Source organism: Arachis hypogaea, chromosome 13 (genome assembly GCF_003086295.3).
Source record: "Arachis hypogaea cultivar Tifrunner chromosome 13, arahy.Tifrunner.gnm2.J5K5, whole genome shotgun sequence".
Lineage (NCBI taxonomy): Eukaryota > Viridiplantae > Streptophyta > Magnoliopsida > Fabales > Fabaceae > Arachis > Arachis hypogaea.
In genome coordinates, this window is record NC_092048.1 from 135206520 (window position 1) to 135222223 (window position 15704).

At 34.3% G+C, this 15704-nt stretch overlaps 3 protein-coding genes across 4 annotated transcripts; all 3 read left to right on the forward strand.

The window, feature by feature from the left end:
* Positions 1–802: 802 nt before the first annotated feature.
* On the forward strand, positions 803–3154 carry LOC112733871 (high affinity nitrate transporter 2.5). The gene is made up of 2 exons (XM_025782968.3): positions 803–2128; positions 2592–3154. The coding sequence occupies exons 1-2, from the start codon at positions 969–971 to the stop codon at positions 2962–2964; spliced, it is 1533 nt and encodes a 510-aa protein (XP_025638753.1). The 5' UTR covers positions 803–968; the 3' UTR covers positions 2965–3154.
* Positions 3155–3925: 771 nt separating this feature from the next.
* LOC112733875 (cysteine-rich receptor-like protein kinase 3) lies at positions 3926–7288 on the forward strand. Its single transcript, XM_025782972.3, has 8 exons — positions 3926–4656; positions 4727–5112; positions 5196–5309; positions 5396–5535; positions 5629–5839; positions 5937–6171; positions 6377–6521; positions 6652–7288. The coding sequence occupies exons 1-8, from the start codon at positions 4271–4273 to the stop codon at positions 6976–6978; spliced, it is 1944 nt and encodes a 647-aa protein (XP_025638757.1). The 5' UTR covers positions 3926–4270; the 3' UTR covers positions 6979–7288.
* Positions 7289–8004: 716 nt separating this feature from the next.
* Positions 8005–12358, forward strand: LOC112733873 (cysteine-rich receptor-like protein kinase 2). Of its 2 annotated transcripts, XM_025782971.3 has the most exons (9): positions 8005–8163; positions 8257–8340; positions 9080–9873; positions 10279–10392; positions 10561–10700; positions 10784–10994; positions 11075–11309; positions 11533–11683; positions 11788–12358. In XM_025782971.3, the coding sequence occupies exons 3-9, from the start codon at positions 9087–9089 to the stop codon at positions 12127–12129; spliced, it is 1980 nt and encodes a 659-aa protein (XP_025638756.1). In that variant the 5' UTR covers positions 8005–8163; positions 8257–8340; positions 9080–9086; the 3' UTR covers positions 12130–12358. The 2 variants fall into 2 exon arrangements, with proteins under 2 accessions (XP_025638756.1, XP_025638755.1); XM_025782970.3 differs by lacking the exons at positions 8005–8163; positions 8257–8340 and adding an exon at positions 8612–8894.
* The last annotated feature ends 3346 nt before the right edge of the window (positions 12359–15704 follow it).

The window sequence follows — 15704 nt, forward strand, 5'->3', positions numbered from 1 at the left end:
TAATAAACAGTGTAAGTTAAGAGTATAATAATATTCCTTAATACATTTTTTTAATATTTAACACTTTAATAAATATTTTAGAAATTCTTGATAAGGTACTTATTATCTAATATAAATTCATTATTCCCATCCATTTTAAGAATATCCGATTTTTTATATAATTAACTTCGATTATAATAATTCATTTTATCTATAACTTAGTTAGGCGACTTTTTCATATATTACACTATTAATTAATATAAATACTTATTGTAACCATGACTTGAACAATATTAAAACAGATACAAATAAATATAAGAGACAATAATAAAATTTTGGTTTTAGTTAACATGTACTCTAATGATACAAGTTAACATTATTAATTAAAAAATTTATTATAAAATATAATAAAAAATATAATTAAAATTAGTGTATAAAAAAATATTGAGAATTTTAAATTTATAAAAAATGAGAAAAAATTGATGAAGGGATTAATTTAGTGCACGGCATTCAATTTCAGGGACTAAAATGAGTCATTTGATACAAAGTATTTGGTGCACATGTAATGATGACATAGTTGATGACACGTGGACAAATAGCATTGCGACATGTGGCATAATCTAACACATGGCAAAATAGCATTATGACACGTGGCATACCCATCTATGTCAGCATGCCACGTATTGTTGACCGATATGTCATCATACCGTTACACGTGGCCAAATCATGAGGTGACACGTGTCACTAAAGGTTCACGTCAGTGCTTCGTTAAAGGAAAATGGGTTAGGGACTATTATGATGCAATTTTTCCAATCTCAGGGACGTAGTTGGTGCAATTAGAATTTCAAGAACGATTTTAGTGTACGGCGTGAACCTCGAACCACTCTGGGGATTTTGTCGAATTAGAGTGTTATAGTATATATTGAACTCAAATAAGTTGCAGAATACTCGGGCTTAGCTTGTTTGTTTAGGCCAATCCAATTCCAAGCATGGAAGTGGAGATCTCAGCAGTAGCAGTAGCAGCAGGCAGCAATGAATCTCAAAAATCGAGTGTGGCAGTGGATTCAGAGAACAAGGCCACAGAATTCAGACTGATGTCCATAGCCAAACCACACATGAGAGCATTCCACCTCTCATGGATCTCCTTCTTCTCATGCTTTGTCTCCAGCTTTGCAGCACCGCCCCTCCTCCCCATCATCCGGGACAATCTCAACCTCACCGCCACAGACATCGGCAATGCAGGAGTGGCCTCAGTCTCCGGCGCCGTCTTCGCAAGAGTAGCCATGGGGACAGCCTGTGACTTGGTGGGCCCTCGCCTGGCCTCCGCCTCCCTCATTCTCCTAACTGCACCGGCTGTCTACTTCACCTCACTCATCAACTCAGCCACCTCCTACCTCCTTGTCCGCTTCTTCACCGGATTCTCCTTAGCTACCTTCGTGTCCACGCAATTCTGGATGAGTTCCATGTTCTCTGCCCCTGTTGTAGGCAGAGCAAATGGATTCTCCGGCGGATGGGGGAACCTTGGAGGAGGGGCAACCCAACTCATCATGCCATTAGTCTTTTCCCTCGTCCGAGACATCGGCGCGGCGCAATTCACGGCCTGGAGAATCGCATTCTTTGTCCCTGCATTCTTCCAGATGCTCACAGCATTCTCTATATTAATATTTGGACAGGACACGCCAGACGGCAACTTCCAGAGGCTAAAGAAGTCAGGGCAGAAACCAAAAGATGAATTCTCAAAAGTTCTTTTCCATGGTGTAACTAACTATAGAGGCTGGATTCTGGCGTTGACTTATGGATACTGCTTTGGTGTGGAGTTGACTATTGATAACATCATAGCTGAGTACTTCTATGACAGATTCAATCTCAAGCTGCACACTGCTGGGATCATTGCTGCCAGTTTCGGATTGGCGAATCTGTTCTCCAGGCCCGGTGGAGGGTTCATATCTGATGCAGTTTCAAAGAGGTTTGGAATGAGGGGTAGGCTCTGGGCCTTGTGGCTTTGCCAAACATTCGCTGGTGTCCTCTGCATAATTCTTGGGCTTGTTGGATCTTTGAGTGTTTCTGTTGTTGTTATGATCATATTCTCTGTGTTTGTTCAAGCTGCTTGTGGCATGACCTTTGGAATTGTTCCTTTTGTCTCAAGAAGGTTTGTGTTCTTCTTCTTCTTTCATTCTCTTTAGAGTTATCTTTAGTTCCATTGAATTGCTTTCCATTTTCTCCAGAGTGTTCTTTTAGTCAAGTTCAGACTCATTGACACAAAGAGGACAAAAATAGAAGTAAAAGAAAAAGTGGAATAGGATAGGTTCTTTTTTCTTTTTGGAAGTCATTGATCATCCTTACCTATGTACTTGATTGAGACATTGAATATGATTCTCTGGCATATAGTATGGTTCATGCATCATATTTATATTTGGAGAAATATTGAAGCCATTCATGCATACCTATGTAATTGGCTGAAACTGGGAATGTGATTCTCTGGTATTATTTAGATATCTGTTTCAACTCCTATTTTATTTCCATTAGATTAGAATGTGATTCCCACTTGATCACTCAACTTTTGAGATTTGATGTCTATAAACACCATAACTCTTGATAATGATGATGTTCAGGTCATTAGGAGTGATATCAGGAATGACAGGAGGAGGAGGGAATGTGGGTGCAGTTGTGACCCAACTAATATTCTTCAAAGGATCAAAATTTTCAAAAGAGAGGGGAATTACACTAATGGGTGTGATGATGATAATATGCACCCTCCCCATATGTCTAATATATTTCCCGCAGTGGGGTGGCATGTTCTTTGGTCCATCATCAAAGAAAGTTACAGAAGAAGACTACTACCTTGGTGAGTGGAACTCAAAGGAGCAAGAGAAAGGGTCACACCATGCAAGCTTGAAGTTTGCTGATAATAGTGTTAGTGAGAGAGGCAGAAAACACAACACTTCAACAAGACCTAATGATGAACCAACACCAACATATGTTTGATTATTTATTTCCCCTTTTCCAAGTTGTAATAATATTAATGCCTGTTCATAAGTTTGCTTGCTGAAACAATACTGTTTGATGAAACTTTGATTGCATTCTTCCTCGGCTTCATCCAATTTTGAATTTCTCCTAGTACACCCTTGATATTGTGAAATACCATAATTTTCCAATGAACAAGTAAGTTGTGACCGATTCAGACTCTCATATTAACATGATAACATCCCAGCATCCCATGAAGACTTTAATTATCAATCAGTGCATGAAACTTGAATTACAACCTTGTTTGGGAAACAATAAAACTTCAGTTCAAACAAGTTTAAAGTATCTTATTTAATATCCATTGATTATTACTAGAATAATTATTTTCCTAATATTACTGCTTAATTTAATACAATGCTAGTTCATTTATTTTTCCCCTATCAATAAGGTGGTAAGTCTTTTGCTACTAACCATTAAATTAATCTAAGTTGGTTTTTTTATCTTGGTTATAAATGTCTTTTTTTTTCTCATTGAAGGAGTTTCTTTTTTGTTTTTGTTCAGAAGGATTTTTTTTTTTGGGTAATATGGTCAGAAGGAGTTTTGAGTCAAGAGAGTTAGCCATGGTTCATTCTAGCCCAGTGCAATACAGAATTTAAATAGGCCTGTAGAAAGAGCTAAGCCCAAGACCTACAAGAACCAAGTCCCAACCAAATTCTGGTTGTTGGCCTATGGAATTTTTTGCAGAGTGTTGACCCAAAATGAGTACGAATAGAAACAAATAGGCCTTAGAGCATGACAGGTCCACGGTTGAAGTTGACACGAGTTAAGCAAAATTCTGAAAAAAAAAAAAAGTTCTGAGATAGAGACTTCACCAGTGGCAAGTGACGTGCAACTCTCAATTCTTTGTCGACAAAATTTTAGCCACGGAAAGCAAGAGATGAGTTGACTTGAGTGACACGCCCAATCTAGAACTTGCTTTCTCATTGGTCAATAACCAAACGAATAATGTAAACTAGAATTGACAAACAGGTTCCTACGAAATTTCCTTCACGCTTATCGTTTATGATCCCTTTGTTCGCTCATACATGATACAACAACGCTATTTGCTATCTTTATAGTAAAAGTACATAATTGATTGTTTGTAATAAAAATACATAATTAATTGTTTGTAATAAATCTTTTATATTAATAATACATGATTAGAACATTCATCCACACAATATTTTGATATAGAAAAGGTTTTAAAAGCACATGGAGAGCACAAGTTGTGAATTGTATATATCTCCTTCACCTTTGTCAAACTGAAAAGCCATTGATTTTACCTGTGATGGATTCAGCACCCTTTGTGGTTGTCCTCCTTCTCTTGTTCCTCTGTTGCTTATCAACTCCTTCGCTCTCGGACCCCAGAGCCACAAGGGCGGCCTTGCTCTGCACCAACAGGACCGAACCTGCTCCTTCCCGTCAACTCTTCGTATCAAACTTCCTTGCTGCCATGGACGCACTTACCCCTCTCATCTCAACTAAAAGGTACGGAGCAGTTATCAACGGGACTCGCAACTTGACGGTCTACGCCTTCGGCCAGTGCATGAACGATCTGTCTCAGCAAGACTGCAACATGTGCTTCGCCCAGTGCAAGACACAGATCCTCACCTGCCTTCCCTTCCAGAAAGGGACACGTGGCGGCTCTCTCTTCTTCGATGGCTGCTACCTCAGGTATTTAATTACTTGCTTATTGTAACCGCTCAGTTAGTTAGTTACAGGCTTCGTCAATTCAATTCAATAGGTACGATGATTACAACTTCTTCAACGAGAGCGTCACCGATCGAGACACCTCGGTATGTAACGGCACCAGTAACAGAAACGGCGTCGTTTACAAGCGCAATGCTTTGGAGTTGGTGAGCAACTTGAGTCATCTGGCGCCCAAGAACGGTGGCTTCTTCGTTGGCTCATTCAGCCGCAAGAATGTGAGTGTTTATGGATTGGCTCAGTGCTGGAAATTTGTTAATGCAACTTCCTGTAAGAGCTGTTTGGCTGATGCTGTAACTAGAATCGATTCGTGTCCTCCCAAAGAAGAAGGGAGGGCGATGAATACTGGTTGTTACATGAGGTATTCCTCACACAAGTTTTATTACAATTCAACCACTGTTGCTTCTGCTTCTGGGAATCATGGTGAGTCAAACTTTAAATTGTTAGATAGACGTACATGAATGTTTGCTGAGATAACTTAGCATGAAAATCTTATTGTATGATAGGACGGCGCAAGCTAGCTATAATTCTGGCTGCATCTTGTGCTGCCCTGGCTCTTGTTCTGGCTGCTGCAACATTTGTTTACTTTGCAAGGAAGAATCTACTCAAGAGAAGAAGAGGTGTCATTTTGTTTATCTATCTAATTTTTGGTTGTTTAGCCAAACTCCTAATACTAACATTTAGTGCAATGTTATTTCTATATCAGATAGGCGACAGTTTGGTGCACTGTTGGACAGAGTGAACAGGTCCAAGCTAAATATGGCATATGAAATCCTTGAAAAAGCTACAAATTACTTCAATGATGCAAATAAACTAGGACAAGGTGGATCAGGCACAGTTTATAAAGTAATTATTGATATTGTTACCTCTTTCACACAACCAAATTATTGATTGAGCAACTAATGATGTTATACTTTCCTGTTTACTTCAACAATGTAGGGAGTTCTGCCTGATGGAAATGTTGTGGCCATAAAAAGGCTTAGCTTTAACACAACACAATGGGCAGATCTTTTCTTCAATGAGGTCAATTTGATAAGTGGTGTTCATCACAAGAATCTTGTAAAGCTTTTGGGATGCAGCATTACAGGACCCGAAAGCCTTTTGGTTTATGAATATGTGCCTAACCAGAGTCTCCATGATCACTTTTCAGGTTATTAACTATATATATGTATATCTGAGATCTGATGATAAATGCAAACCTTCTTAATTTGGTTCTGGTTATTTACTTCTCCTTTTATCTGTTGCAGCTAGGAGGATTTCGCAGCCATTGACTTGGGAAGTGAGGTACAAGATCATACTAGGAATTGCTGAGGGCCTGGCCTATCTTCATGAGGAGTCTCCTGTTAGAATCATTCATAGAGACATAAAATTAAGCAACATTCTGCTAGACAATGACTTCACACCGAAGATTGTGGATTTTGGTCTTGCTAGATTGTTTCCGGAAGATAAGTCTCACCTTAGCACAGCCATTGCTGGCACACTGTAAGTACACAACCAAAGAACTATGCTACGCCATTATCAATGTTTAAACTATGATCATAGGCTTTAGGACTTTAGGTTCATATTCTTTGCATCACTGCTATGCATTACAGTGTGCCTAAGCAAGCAACCATTTATAACTGACTAAATGTTAATGATTGATAAACAATTCAATTTAATCTTACAATTTCTTTTCTGTTCGTATTAGCGGTTATATGGCTCCAGAATATATAGTTTGTGGGAAGTTGACTGCGAAAGCGGATGTATTTAGTTTTGGAGTTCTAGTTGTTGAAATTGTATCTGGCAGAAAAAACAGCTCCTTCATCTCCAATTCATCCTCTATCCTACAAACGGTAACTGCTATCTTCTATATGCTTCTATACTATTTAATTTTATGATTCTAACAAGCCAAATTTTCTTCATAGTTCTTGGACAACCTTCCTTGGCTGATTATCATTTTTTTTTCTTCTGCATTTATAAAAGTTGTGGAGCCTTTTCGGATCAAATAGGCTAGCCGAAATCGTTGATCCAGCCCTCGAGGGTAACTTCCCTTCAGAGGAAGCATGCAGACTGCTGCAGATAGGGTTGCTTTGCGCGCAAGCATCTGCAGAGCTGCGACCATCGATGTCAGCAGTTGTTCAAATGATTAACAATAACCACGAAATTCCTCAGCCAACGCAACCGCCGTTTCTTAATTCTAGTTCTTCAGAACTCAGCAAATCAAGTTTGCCTGGATATAATTTTCAGCCAGGATCCATGACTCAGTCTTCAGGGGACAGCATGACAGAGAGTCTTATTGAGCCTAGATGAGACGTACTACAAAATGTTTCTCTTTTCTGCACATATTTGCTAAGGAACCTGATGACAGAGTTGCTGGCAAGGTTTCATCCTTGAAGCTAGCAATGGCATAATCCATTAATCTAATGGTGGATGAGCGATGAGTGTAGCACGATGTTCCACGCTTAAATATGTACACAACATTTTTCATAGGAAATATCTACTTGAGCATACATACACACTGACATACCTATAGTTAAATTTTGTTAAAATTTTGTACATTACAATATCATGTGTAGTTATGTTATATGAAAGAATCCATGAGTCAGCTAATTATGCAAAATCCAACTTTGTTTTCTTTCTTTCTAATTCAAGCATAAAGATCACGTCTTTTTTTAAAAAAAAAAATCCATCCCTTAAATGCGGCACTCTTTCTTAGACAATGCTTGATCCTACCAACTAATTAACGAAAGTCAAACATTAAGGGTTGTAAAATGGTGCTCTTGCTGCGGAAGCAGCTCACACCGGTTAAGCAGTTTTCTAATAACATAATCACACCACAAACTCAACATAAAATATGAACAAATCCAACTTATAATATTGTTATATATATCATTATACATTTGTATATAAAATAGGGCGTCGCTAACCAATTGCTTAAGGAACACTTATTAATAAGTGAATAAAAAATAATTTTGTTTTGTTTTGCTTAGGGGTTGATACATAGTCATAGGCATAACCTTTGTAACTTGATAATATATTCTAGATTTGTAGTAAGTTTCTAGAGGCTGCGACTTCTTGGTCGTTGCTGTACTCTTATTCTTTTTATCAAAGTTCTTATTCAACAACACAAGTATGCATATAGATCGGTTGTATGAATTTTATAAAATTTTAAGTGTAGAATACAATATGTCCAAGTACTCATTCTAGAATTATGTCAAAAACAAAATCCAGAAAAACCATTAAAATTATATGAAACTGTTAACGGATATGAAAGGAAGTTGCAATACAATATGGTAAACACAGATGAAAATTTCATTTCAGTTTATTTCGGCTTTGGTTCAGACACGAAACCGCGTGGATAATGAAGACTTTTTGGGTGTAAGCATATTGTCATCATGTGATGCTCTTGATTTCAAAGTCAACGAGCAACTCTTGATTATCAAGTCTCAATCACCAACTCCCACTCATTAGCAATTGCTTGACTCGTTGTTATTGGTATTTGTACCCTTTTTTTATTCTAAGCCTTTCTTCTTGACTTAGTCCAAAACATTGATTAATTGAGTTCACTATTACTCTACATAATTTCAGGTTGCATGTTGCATCATGGAAAGTGAGGTATCATGGGACAACTTGATTTAGTTTAGTTCCTTTTGTTCCTATAATAATTCATAGGTAATTGAGGATTTCATTTATTCTAATAGGAAACTTACCATCTGTTGTTTCGTTCACCATTATAATATGTGATAAATGTTGTTAGCATATAATAGTATTAGTGATTAATGAATGAAGTTGTGAATAACAATATTCATTCATTACTCTTTTTGTCGTTTTCAATATTACCTAGATAGCCTCTAAGAAAAAGTAGTATTTTATAGATTGAAATAGATAACAACTTAGTAAAGTCAAAGTCAGTATAATTTTTGAAGCTCCAACTTGTTTAGTTTTGAAAGCTCATTTGACCATCAAGTGTAATAAGATCTATCTAAGAGATATGGTTTCCACAACCTTATTGTGATGCTGACTATTTATCCCAAATTGTGGTCCCAAATGTTCCATTTGATTCTATTTCATTATTGTTATCTCATTATTGTCAATCATAGCAGTAGTTCAAGTGTGAAACTAGCTTATAGTTTGCTGCAAAAAGCAAGCCAGAAAAATACTCAAGATCTTCATTTTCAACTAAAAAGATTAAAATTTTTGGAATCTATCTCACACACATTAATTAGGTTGGGACCCATCCCTTACCATTTTAGTGTATGATCACTTTAGTATGTTCAATGCACTGTTAATTGATTCAAACTTGCTTTTATTTGATTAATTAATAATTTTCCATAGTAAAAATTATAACGAATTCAGTCATAAGCAATATAGCTGTAACATATTCTAATTCAATAGTCTTCTTGCCTTGCAGCTGCTTGATGAAAGTCCCAGCAATGGAAAAGAAACTAGTCTCTCTTGTCTATCCCCAGATCCTTGTTTTCCTCCTCATCAAATCTCTGTTACTGTTGGATTCAGTGGTAGCAGAACCAAGGGCCAAAACAGTTGAAGTAACATGTGGCCATCAACTAGAGCACAACACTACCATCTTTGTTCCAAATTTCATTGCAACCATGGAGAAGATAAGCCAACAAATGCGCAGTACCGGCTACGGCACAGCAGTTACAGGGACAGGACCAGACATAAACTATGGCCTGGCACAGTGCTATGGAGATCTTTCACTTCTTGATTGTGTGTTATGTTATGCTGAGGCACGCACGGTTCTTCCTAAATGCTTCCCATACAATGGTGGCCGCATATTTCTTGATGGATGCTTCATGAGGTCTGAAAATTATAGCTTCTTTGATGAGTATGCAGGGCCAGGGGACAAGGCTGTTTGTGGCAACAAAACTAGGAAGAACTCGAGTTTTCAAGCGGCCGCGAAGCAGGCGGTTTTGGAAGTAGTTCAAGCTGCACCAAACAGCAAAGGATACTATGCAAGAGGGAAGGTCGATGTTTCTGGAAGGGTAAATGAATCTGCTTATGTTTTGGCTAATTGTTGGAAGAGTTTGAACAGTAGTTCTTGCAAAGCATGTCTTGAGAATGCTTCTAAATCTGTGTTGAAATGCTTGCCTTCTTCAGAAGGTAGAGCACTGAACACTGGCTGCTTCATGAGGTATTCTAACACAGATTTTCTTAACAAGGAGCAGAATAATGGAAGATCAAGAGGTAATGAATTCTTTTTTCTGCTATGGAACAGCATAATTGATACATTTATTTCGAGCAAAATACACAAAAAAACTCCACTTTCTCAAGGAATTCATAATAAGACTATTCTTTTACAATTAATTAGAATGACTAGAATTGATTTTCGATCGAGGTTTAGCCGTTGTCTATATTCATAAGTAATAAACAGTTAACTAATTCTATCTAATGTTATCTAATCCTATTGTGCTACCTAATTTCAATTGTCCCTAATGGACCAACATGCTAAAGGCTAAAATTATCTTGTCTCAATTATTGCATATCATGATGAATTGGTGTTACTCTTCTAATGTTGTGAGAAACTTATTTTGTACCTGATAAAGATAAATATTTATATTCCTGAGTAGTTCATTTTGCTGGTTTATGCAGGTACTCTTATAGTGATAGTGGTTGCAGTAGTTAGTGCAGTGATTGTTTTGGTAGTTGGAATAGCTATTGGGGTCTATATAAGGAAAGATAGATACATTCAAAGAAAAAGAAGAGGTAACTGACTTATTCATTTTCTTTAAAGAATGTTCAAAAAACAGAAAACAACAACGTTCCAAATCCTCCAAGGGATACAAAGCTGAATTTGCTCTTACCATGTATTCATAAGTTATTGAGGATTCACAAATTTTGTTTAGTATCTAAACTGCTCTTCTCCTTTTCTAGGTTCAAATGATGCAGAGAAGTTGGCTAAGACACTTCACCGCAACAGCTTGAATTTCAAGTACTCTACACTGGAGAAGGCTTCCAACTCCTTCAACGAAGCGAACAAGCTTGGACAGGGAGGATTTGGATCGGTTTATAGAGTAAATTCTCTTCCACATAACACCTACTTCCCCTCCCCCACCATTTTGCATATCAAAACCACTCTTACAAATCCATGTTGCAGGGTGTTCTGCCTGATGGAAGAGAAATTGCCATCAAGAGGTTGTACTTCAACAACAGGCATAGAGCAGCAGATTTCTACAATGAAGTCAACATAATTAGTAGCGTGGAGCACAAGAATCTAGTGAGGTTGTTAGGATGCAGCTGTTCTGGACCCGAAAGCTTGCTCGTATATGAATTTCTACCGAACAAAAGTCTTGATCAATTTATTTTTGGTAACTACTAAACTATGGTTTTAAAAATGCCTCCATTTATAACAAGTGTCATAAAATATTATCCCAATCTCTTGTTTTAGATAGAGTCAAGGGAAGAGAACTAAACTGGGAGAAGAGATATGATATTATCATTGGGACAGCTGAAGGATTGGTTTACCTGCATGAGAATTCAAAAACTAGGATAATTCATAGAGATATAAAAGCCAGCAACATCTTACTGGATGCTAAACTTCGCGCCAAAATTGCTGATTTCGGACTGGCCAGGTCCTTTCAAGAAGATAAGAGTCACATTAGCACGGCTATAGCCGGAACTCTGTAAGCATCTCTTACCAATCAATGCATCCATTGATTCACAACCCTTAACAATATATATAGCATTGAAAAGTTTGAACAAAATCCAAGACCTATTAATATGTGTGGATCATATCTGAAAGGGTAAACTGCAGTAAATGCTATAGTTTGGTTTCAGTGAATGTTAAGTGTAATTTAACCTATTGAGAACATTGTGGAATACTCATTTTCTTAAGTGGTGTTGCAGGGGTTACATGGCTCCAGAGTACCTAGCTCATGGTCAGTTAACAGAAAAGGCAGATGTATATAGTTTTGGAGTGTTAGTCTTAGAAATAGTTACTGGGAGACAGAATAACAGAAGCAAATCAACAGAATACTCAGACAGCATAGTTATACTGGTAACTATTTTCTAGAATATCTAATGAGCCAAGACTGCATGTGCATAATGAACTAACTTTTGTTTCTTCCATTGATCCAATTTAATATCTTGTAATAAAATCAGACATGGAGGCATTTCCAATCAGGGACAGCAGAAGAGCTATTTGATCCAAATCTAGTTTCAGATGACAACAACAATGTTAATAAGAAGGATGAGATTTTAAGAGTGGTGCACATAGGACTTCTATGCACACAAGAGAACCCTTCCTTGAGGCCAACCATGTCAAGGGCACTACAGATGCTAACAAAGAAGGAAGAGAATCTTGCACGTCCCTCTAATCCACCCTTCACAGATGAGAACACAATGGAACTCAATGACACTGTTGATAACCCATTTCGCCCTCTAAATAATGCAACATATTCATCAGAGGCTACTATGTCCCATAGTTCTTTCTATGCAAGGTGATCACCGAAGAGAATTAAAGCACAGAACAGCAGTTACTTTAGTCCAAAGCTTGGATTCTATTGGTGACATGATGAAAAAAATGTTGCTATCACACAAAAAGAAGCGTTGATCGATAGGAAAATTAGATGCTTGTAAGCCACAAGCCCACAAGAATATTAAATGTACACTGTACACCTTTAATTTACAACTACTCACTCAGGAACAACAAGCGATGAGTTTCTTTCTCACACTTCATCCAGAGCATCTCCTATTTGAAATTTCTCAAGTCTCCAATTTTTGGTTCAATTGATCAATTCACATAAAGAATAATTCCACATTAGTTTTTTGTCATAAAACTTTTAGAGGAATCATATGGGATATCAAAATTTATTATTTTTGTTATTAATTAACTAACAATATTTAAAAATATGGGTTAAAGTATGTTATTAGATTACTAGATCAAAAGAATTGGATTAATGGTTAAAAATATGACTAAAAATAATAAATTTTGGTAGCCTTCTAATATTTCTCAAACTTTAATAAGAACTAAAAAATATTCTTTTTTTTTCTCCAATAAAAAAAACAACCTATTATCCCTATTATAATATCATATATTTACTTAATTAAAAAAAATAAATTAATATAGTTATTAATTTTCATAATGTTTTATATTTTATTTAAAATTTGGTTTTGAGAAAAAAATGAATATAATTTTATAATAATATTATTAAAATTTAAAATTAAAAAATAATTCATAATTAAAAATATCTCAAAATTTTAAATTAATAAAGAAATACATAAAAAATTATGTTGTTAGGCCTTTTTTCTTTTTTTTTTTTTTTTAGTTTGCCTTGTGCTAAAGTTATTTATTTTTATTGAATTTTAGACATTTTAATACCTGATGTATCACAAAATTATTTATATTAAAAATTTAAACTTATAAAAGATAATAATAATGATAATAATAATAATTAAAAAATGTAAAATAGTATTTTTAGTCCTATAAACTATACTCCCCAGATTTTTTAATCGTGACATGTAAATGTTGATTCGTTTTTTAGGATACTTAGGTAGTATTTGTTTTAGTTTTTGGTGTTCACAGACTACAACTAAGATTTTAGGCTCAAGACAAAAAATTTTAGTCCCAAAACAGGACGGACCTAGAGGGGCGAGTAGTGGCCTCGGCTCCGAAAATGTTAAGAAATTATATTTATATATGAGATATGTGTTTAAAAAATAAAAAAATTATTATAGAATTTAATAGTTTTATATGTATTATTTTTTACTATGTGATGAATTTATGTTTTAGTTGTTTAATTCATTAATATTTTTTACTTAACTAATTTAATATCATATCCTACTTTCAAGTTTTTGTACCTTTTAAATTAGTTTTTATATAATAATCTCTATATTTATTTTTAAAAAAATCATTTATTTTTATATTAATATATTTAATATTTATATTATTATATTAATAATGACTTACATAGTTATATTTTGGTAATCACATTATGTACTTTAGATATTAGTTTCTTGTAAAAAATACTCATTTTTATTTTAAATTTATGTTGTTAAAAAAAATTTATAAAGATATCTTATATCTTGTATTCTATAAAGGTAATGTGTCTTTTAAATAATTTATAATTTATAATTTTTTTTCAAATTTTTTAAAATTTTTAAAAGAATTAATTTTAATTAATAAGATATGTGATAATTTTTAACTAAACACGCTATAAATTATTGGTATTTTATAATTTTATAATGTATTATTGATATTTTTATATTTTTTATGTAATTATCATATTAAAAATAACATTATGAAAAAAAATTATATATATATATATATATATATATATATATATAAATCTTTTAAAAAACTAGCTCTAATAACTATATGTTAATTATTTTTATGGAATGAAAAAAATTATCTAAAATTCGACCCCTCCATATTGAAATTTCTGGATCCGTCCCTGTCCCTAAAGTAGCATTTGTTTTGAGGTACTGAGATAGAGATTGGGAGACTGAGACTCAATATCATGTTTGTTGGTTTCGCTACTAAAATTTATGTCTCTGTCCCCAAAATTTCAATATTTCAGTACCTCTAAAAAGTGAGGAGACAGAGGACTAAAATTTTTAGAAATGAAGACTGAAACTTTAATAACATTTTATACTTAAAATACTTTCATTTCAATTAATTAATTTCAATTTTACCTTTTGTACAAATTAAATTAGAATTTCATTCTTGTTTCAATTTCTGTCTCCCACTTTGCACCAAACATACTAAGATTTATTTCAATCTGTCTCTTAGTCTCTGTTTCTCAGTCTCAGTCTTTCCGTCTCAGTCTCTCTACCAAATGCTACCTATTTTTAACATTTCCGTTTAGTTAACTAAGGTATTTTAATAAATATTCTTATTTCATTTCCATATTTATTTTAAATCAAACAAGATACTAATTAGTAATTAAGACATAATTCACTTATGTAATCATCAAACATAATGTAAAGACTTTAGTCTCACTCTCTTAAATCCTAATATGTATCTCTTAATTTCACTTCTAAAAGCAGTCTTGGAGTCTGATAAGTCCTGTATATAACTATATATATATTGCAAAGCACAAAATTAACCATAATATAAAGGGCAATTTACGCATCTAAATTGTTTGACCCTCAATATTACGCAAATACATTGTTTCCAAATTTAATACGCAAATGCATTGTTTCACTATTTTATGTAAACCGCTACTGGCAGTAGTGGTTTACAGGTGTGCATAAACCGCTACAACCAGCCGCGGTTTATGTGTGTGAGTGTGTGAGTGTAAACCGCTGCTGCCAGCAGCGGTTTACGTGCGTGTGTGTGAGTGTAAACCGCTACTGGCAGTAGCGGTTTACGTGCATGTGTGTGTGAGTGTAAACCGCTACTGCCAGTAGCGGTTTACGTGTATGTGTATACTATTTAAATAATATTATAAATAAAAAATTTAATTTATCATTTCACAATATAATTTAAAAAATATAAATATGCATGTAATAAATTTTTTATTTGTATTTATTATTAAAATGAGATTAAATAGCAAATCAAAGAGTGAGTACTCACAGAGTACTAAAATATATAAACTAAGACTAAATTTTTTTTTATCTTCATCCCTTCTAAAACTCATGAATGATAAAATAATTTATTTTTAGTAAAAAATTCACTAAAGCATACACTTTTTTTTAAAAAATTACTTCATTTTTTATCCATATAAATCATATGATTGCAAAAAATATATACTCCATTTTCTTTCTCTCAATTTTTTGTAACTTACTTTAGCGGTTTCTGTGTTCCTCTAGCGGTTTACGTTGATTAGAAAAAATGTTTGTTTATGCTAAATTAAGTTACAAAAAAATTGAGAGAAAGAAAACGGAGTATATATTTTTTGCAATCATATGATTTATATGGATAAAAAATGAAGTAATTTTTAAAGAAAAAGTGTATGCTTTAGTGAATTTTTTACTAAAAATAAATTATTTTATCATTCATGAGTTTTAGAAGGGATGAAGATAAAAAAAATTTAGTCTTAGTTTATATATTTTAGTATTCTGTGAGTACTCACTCT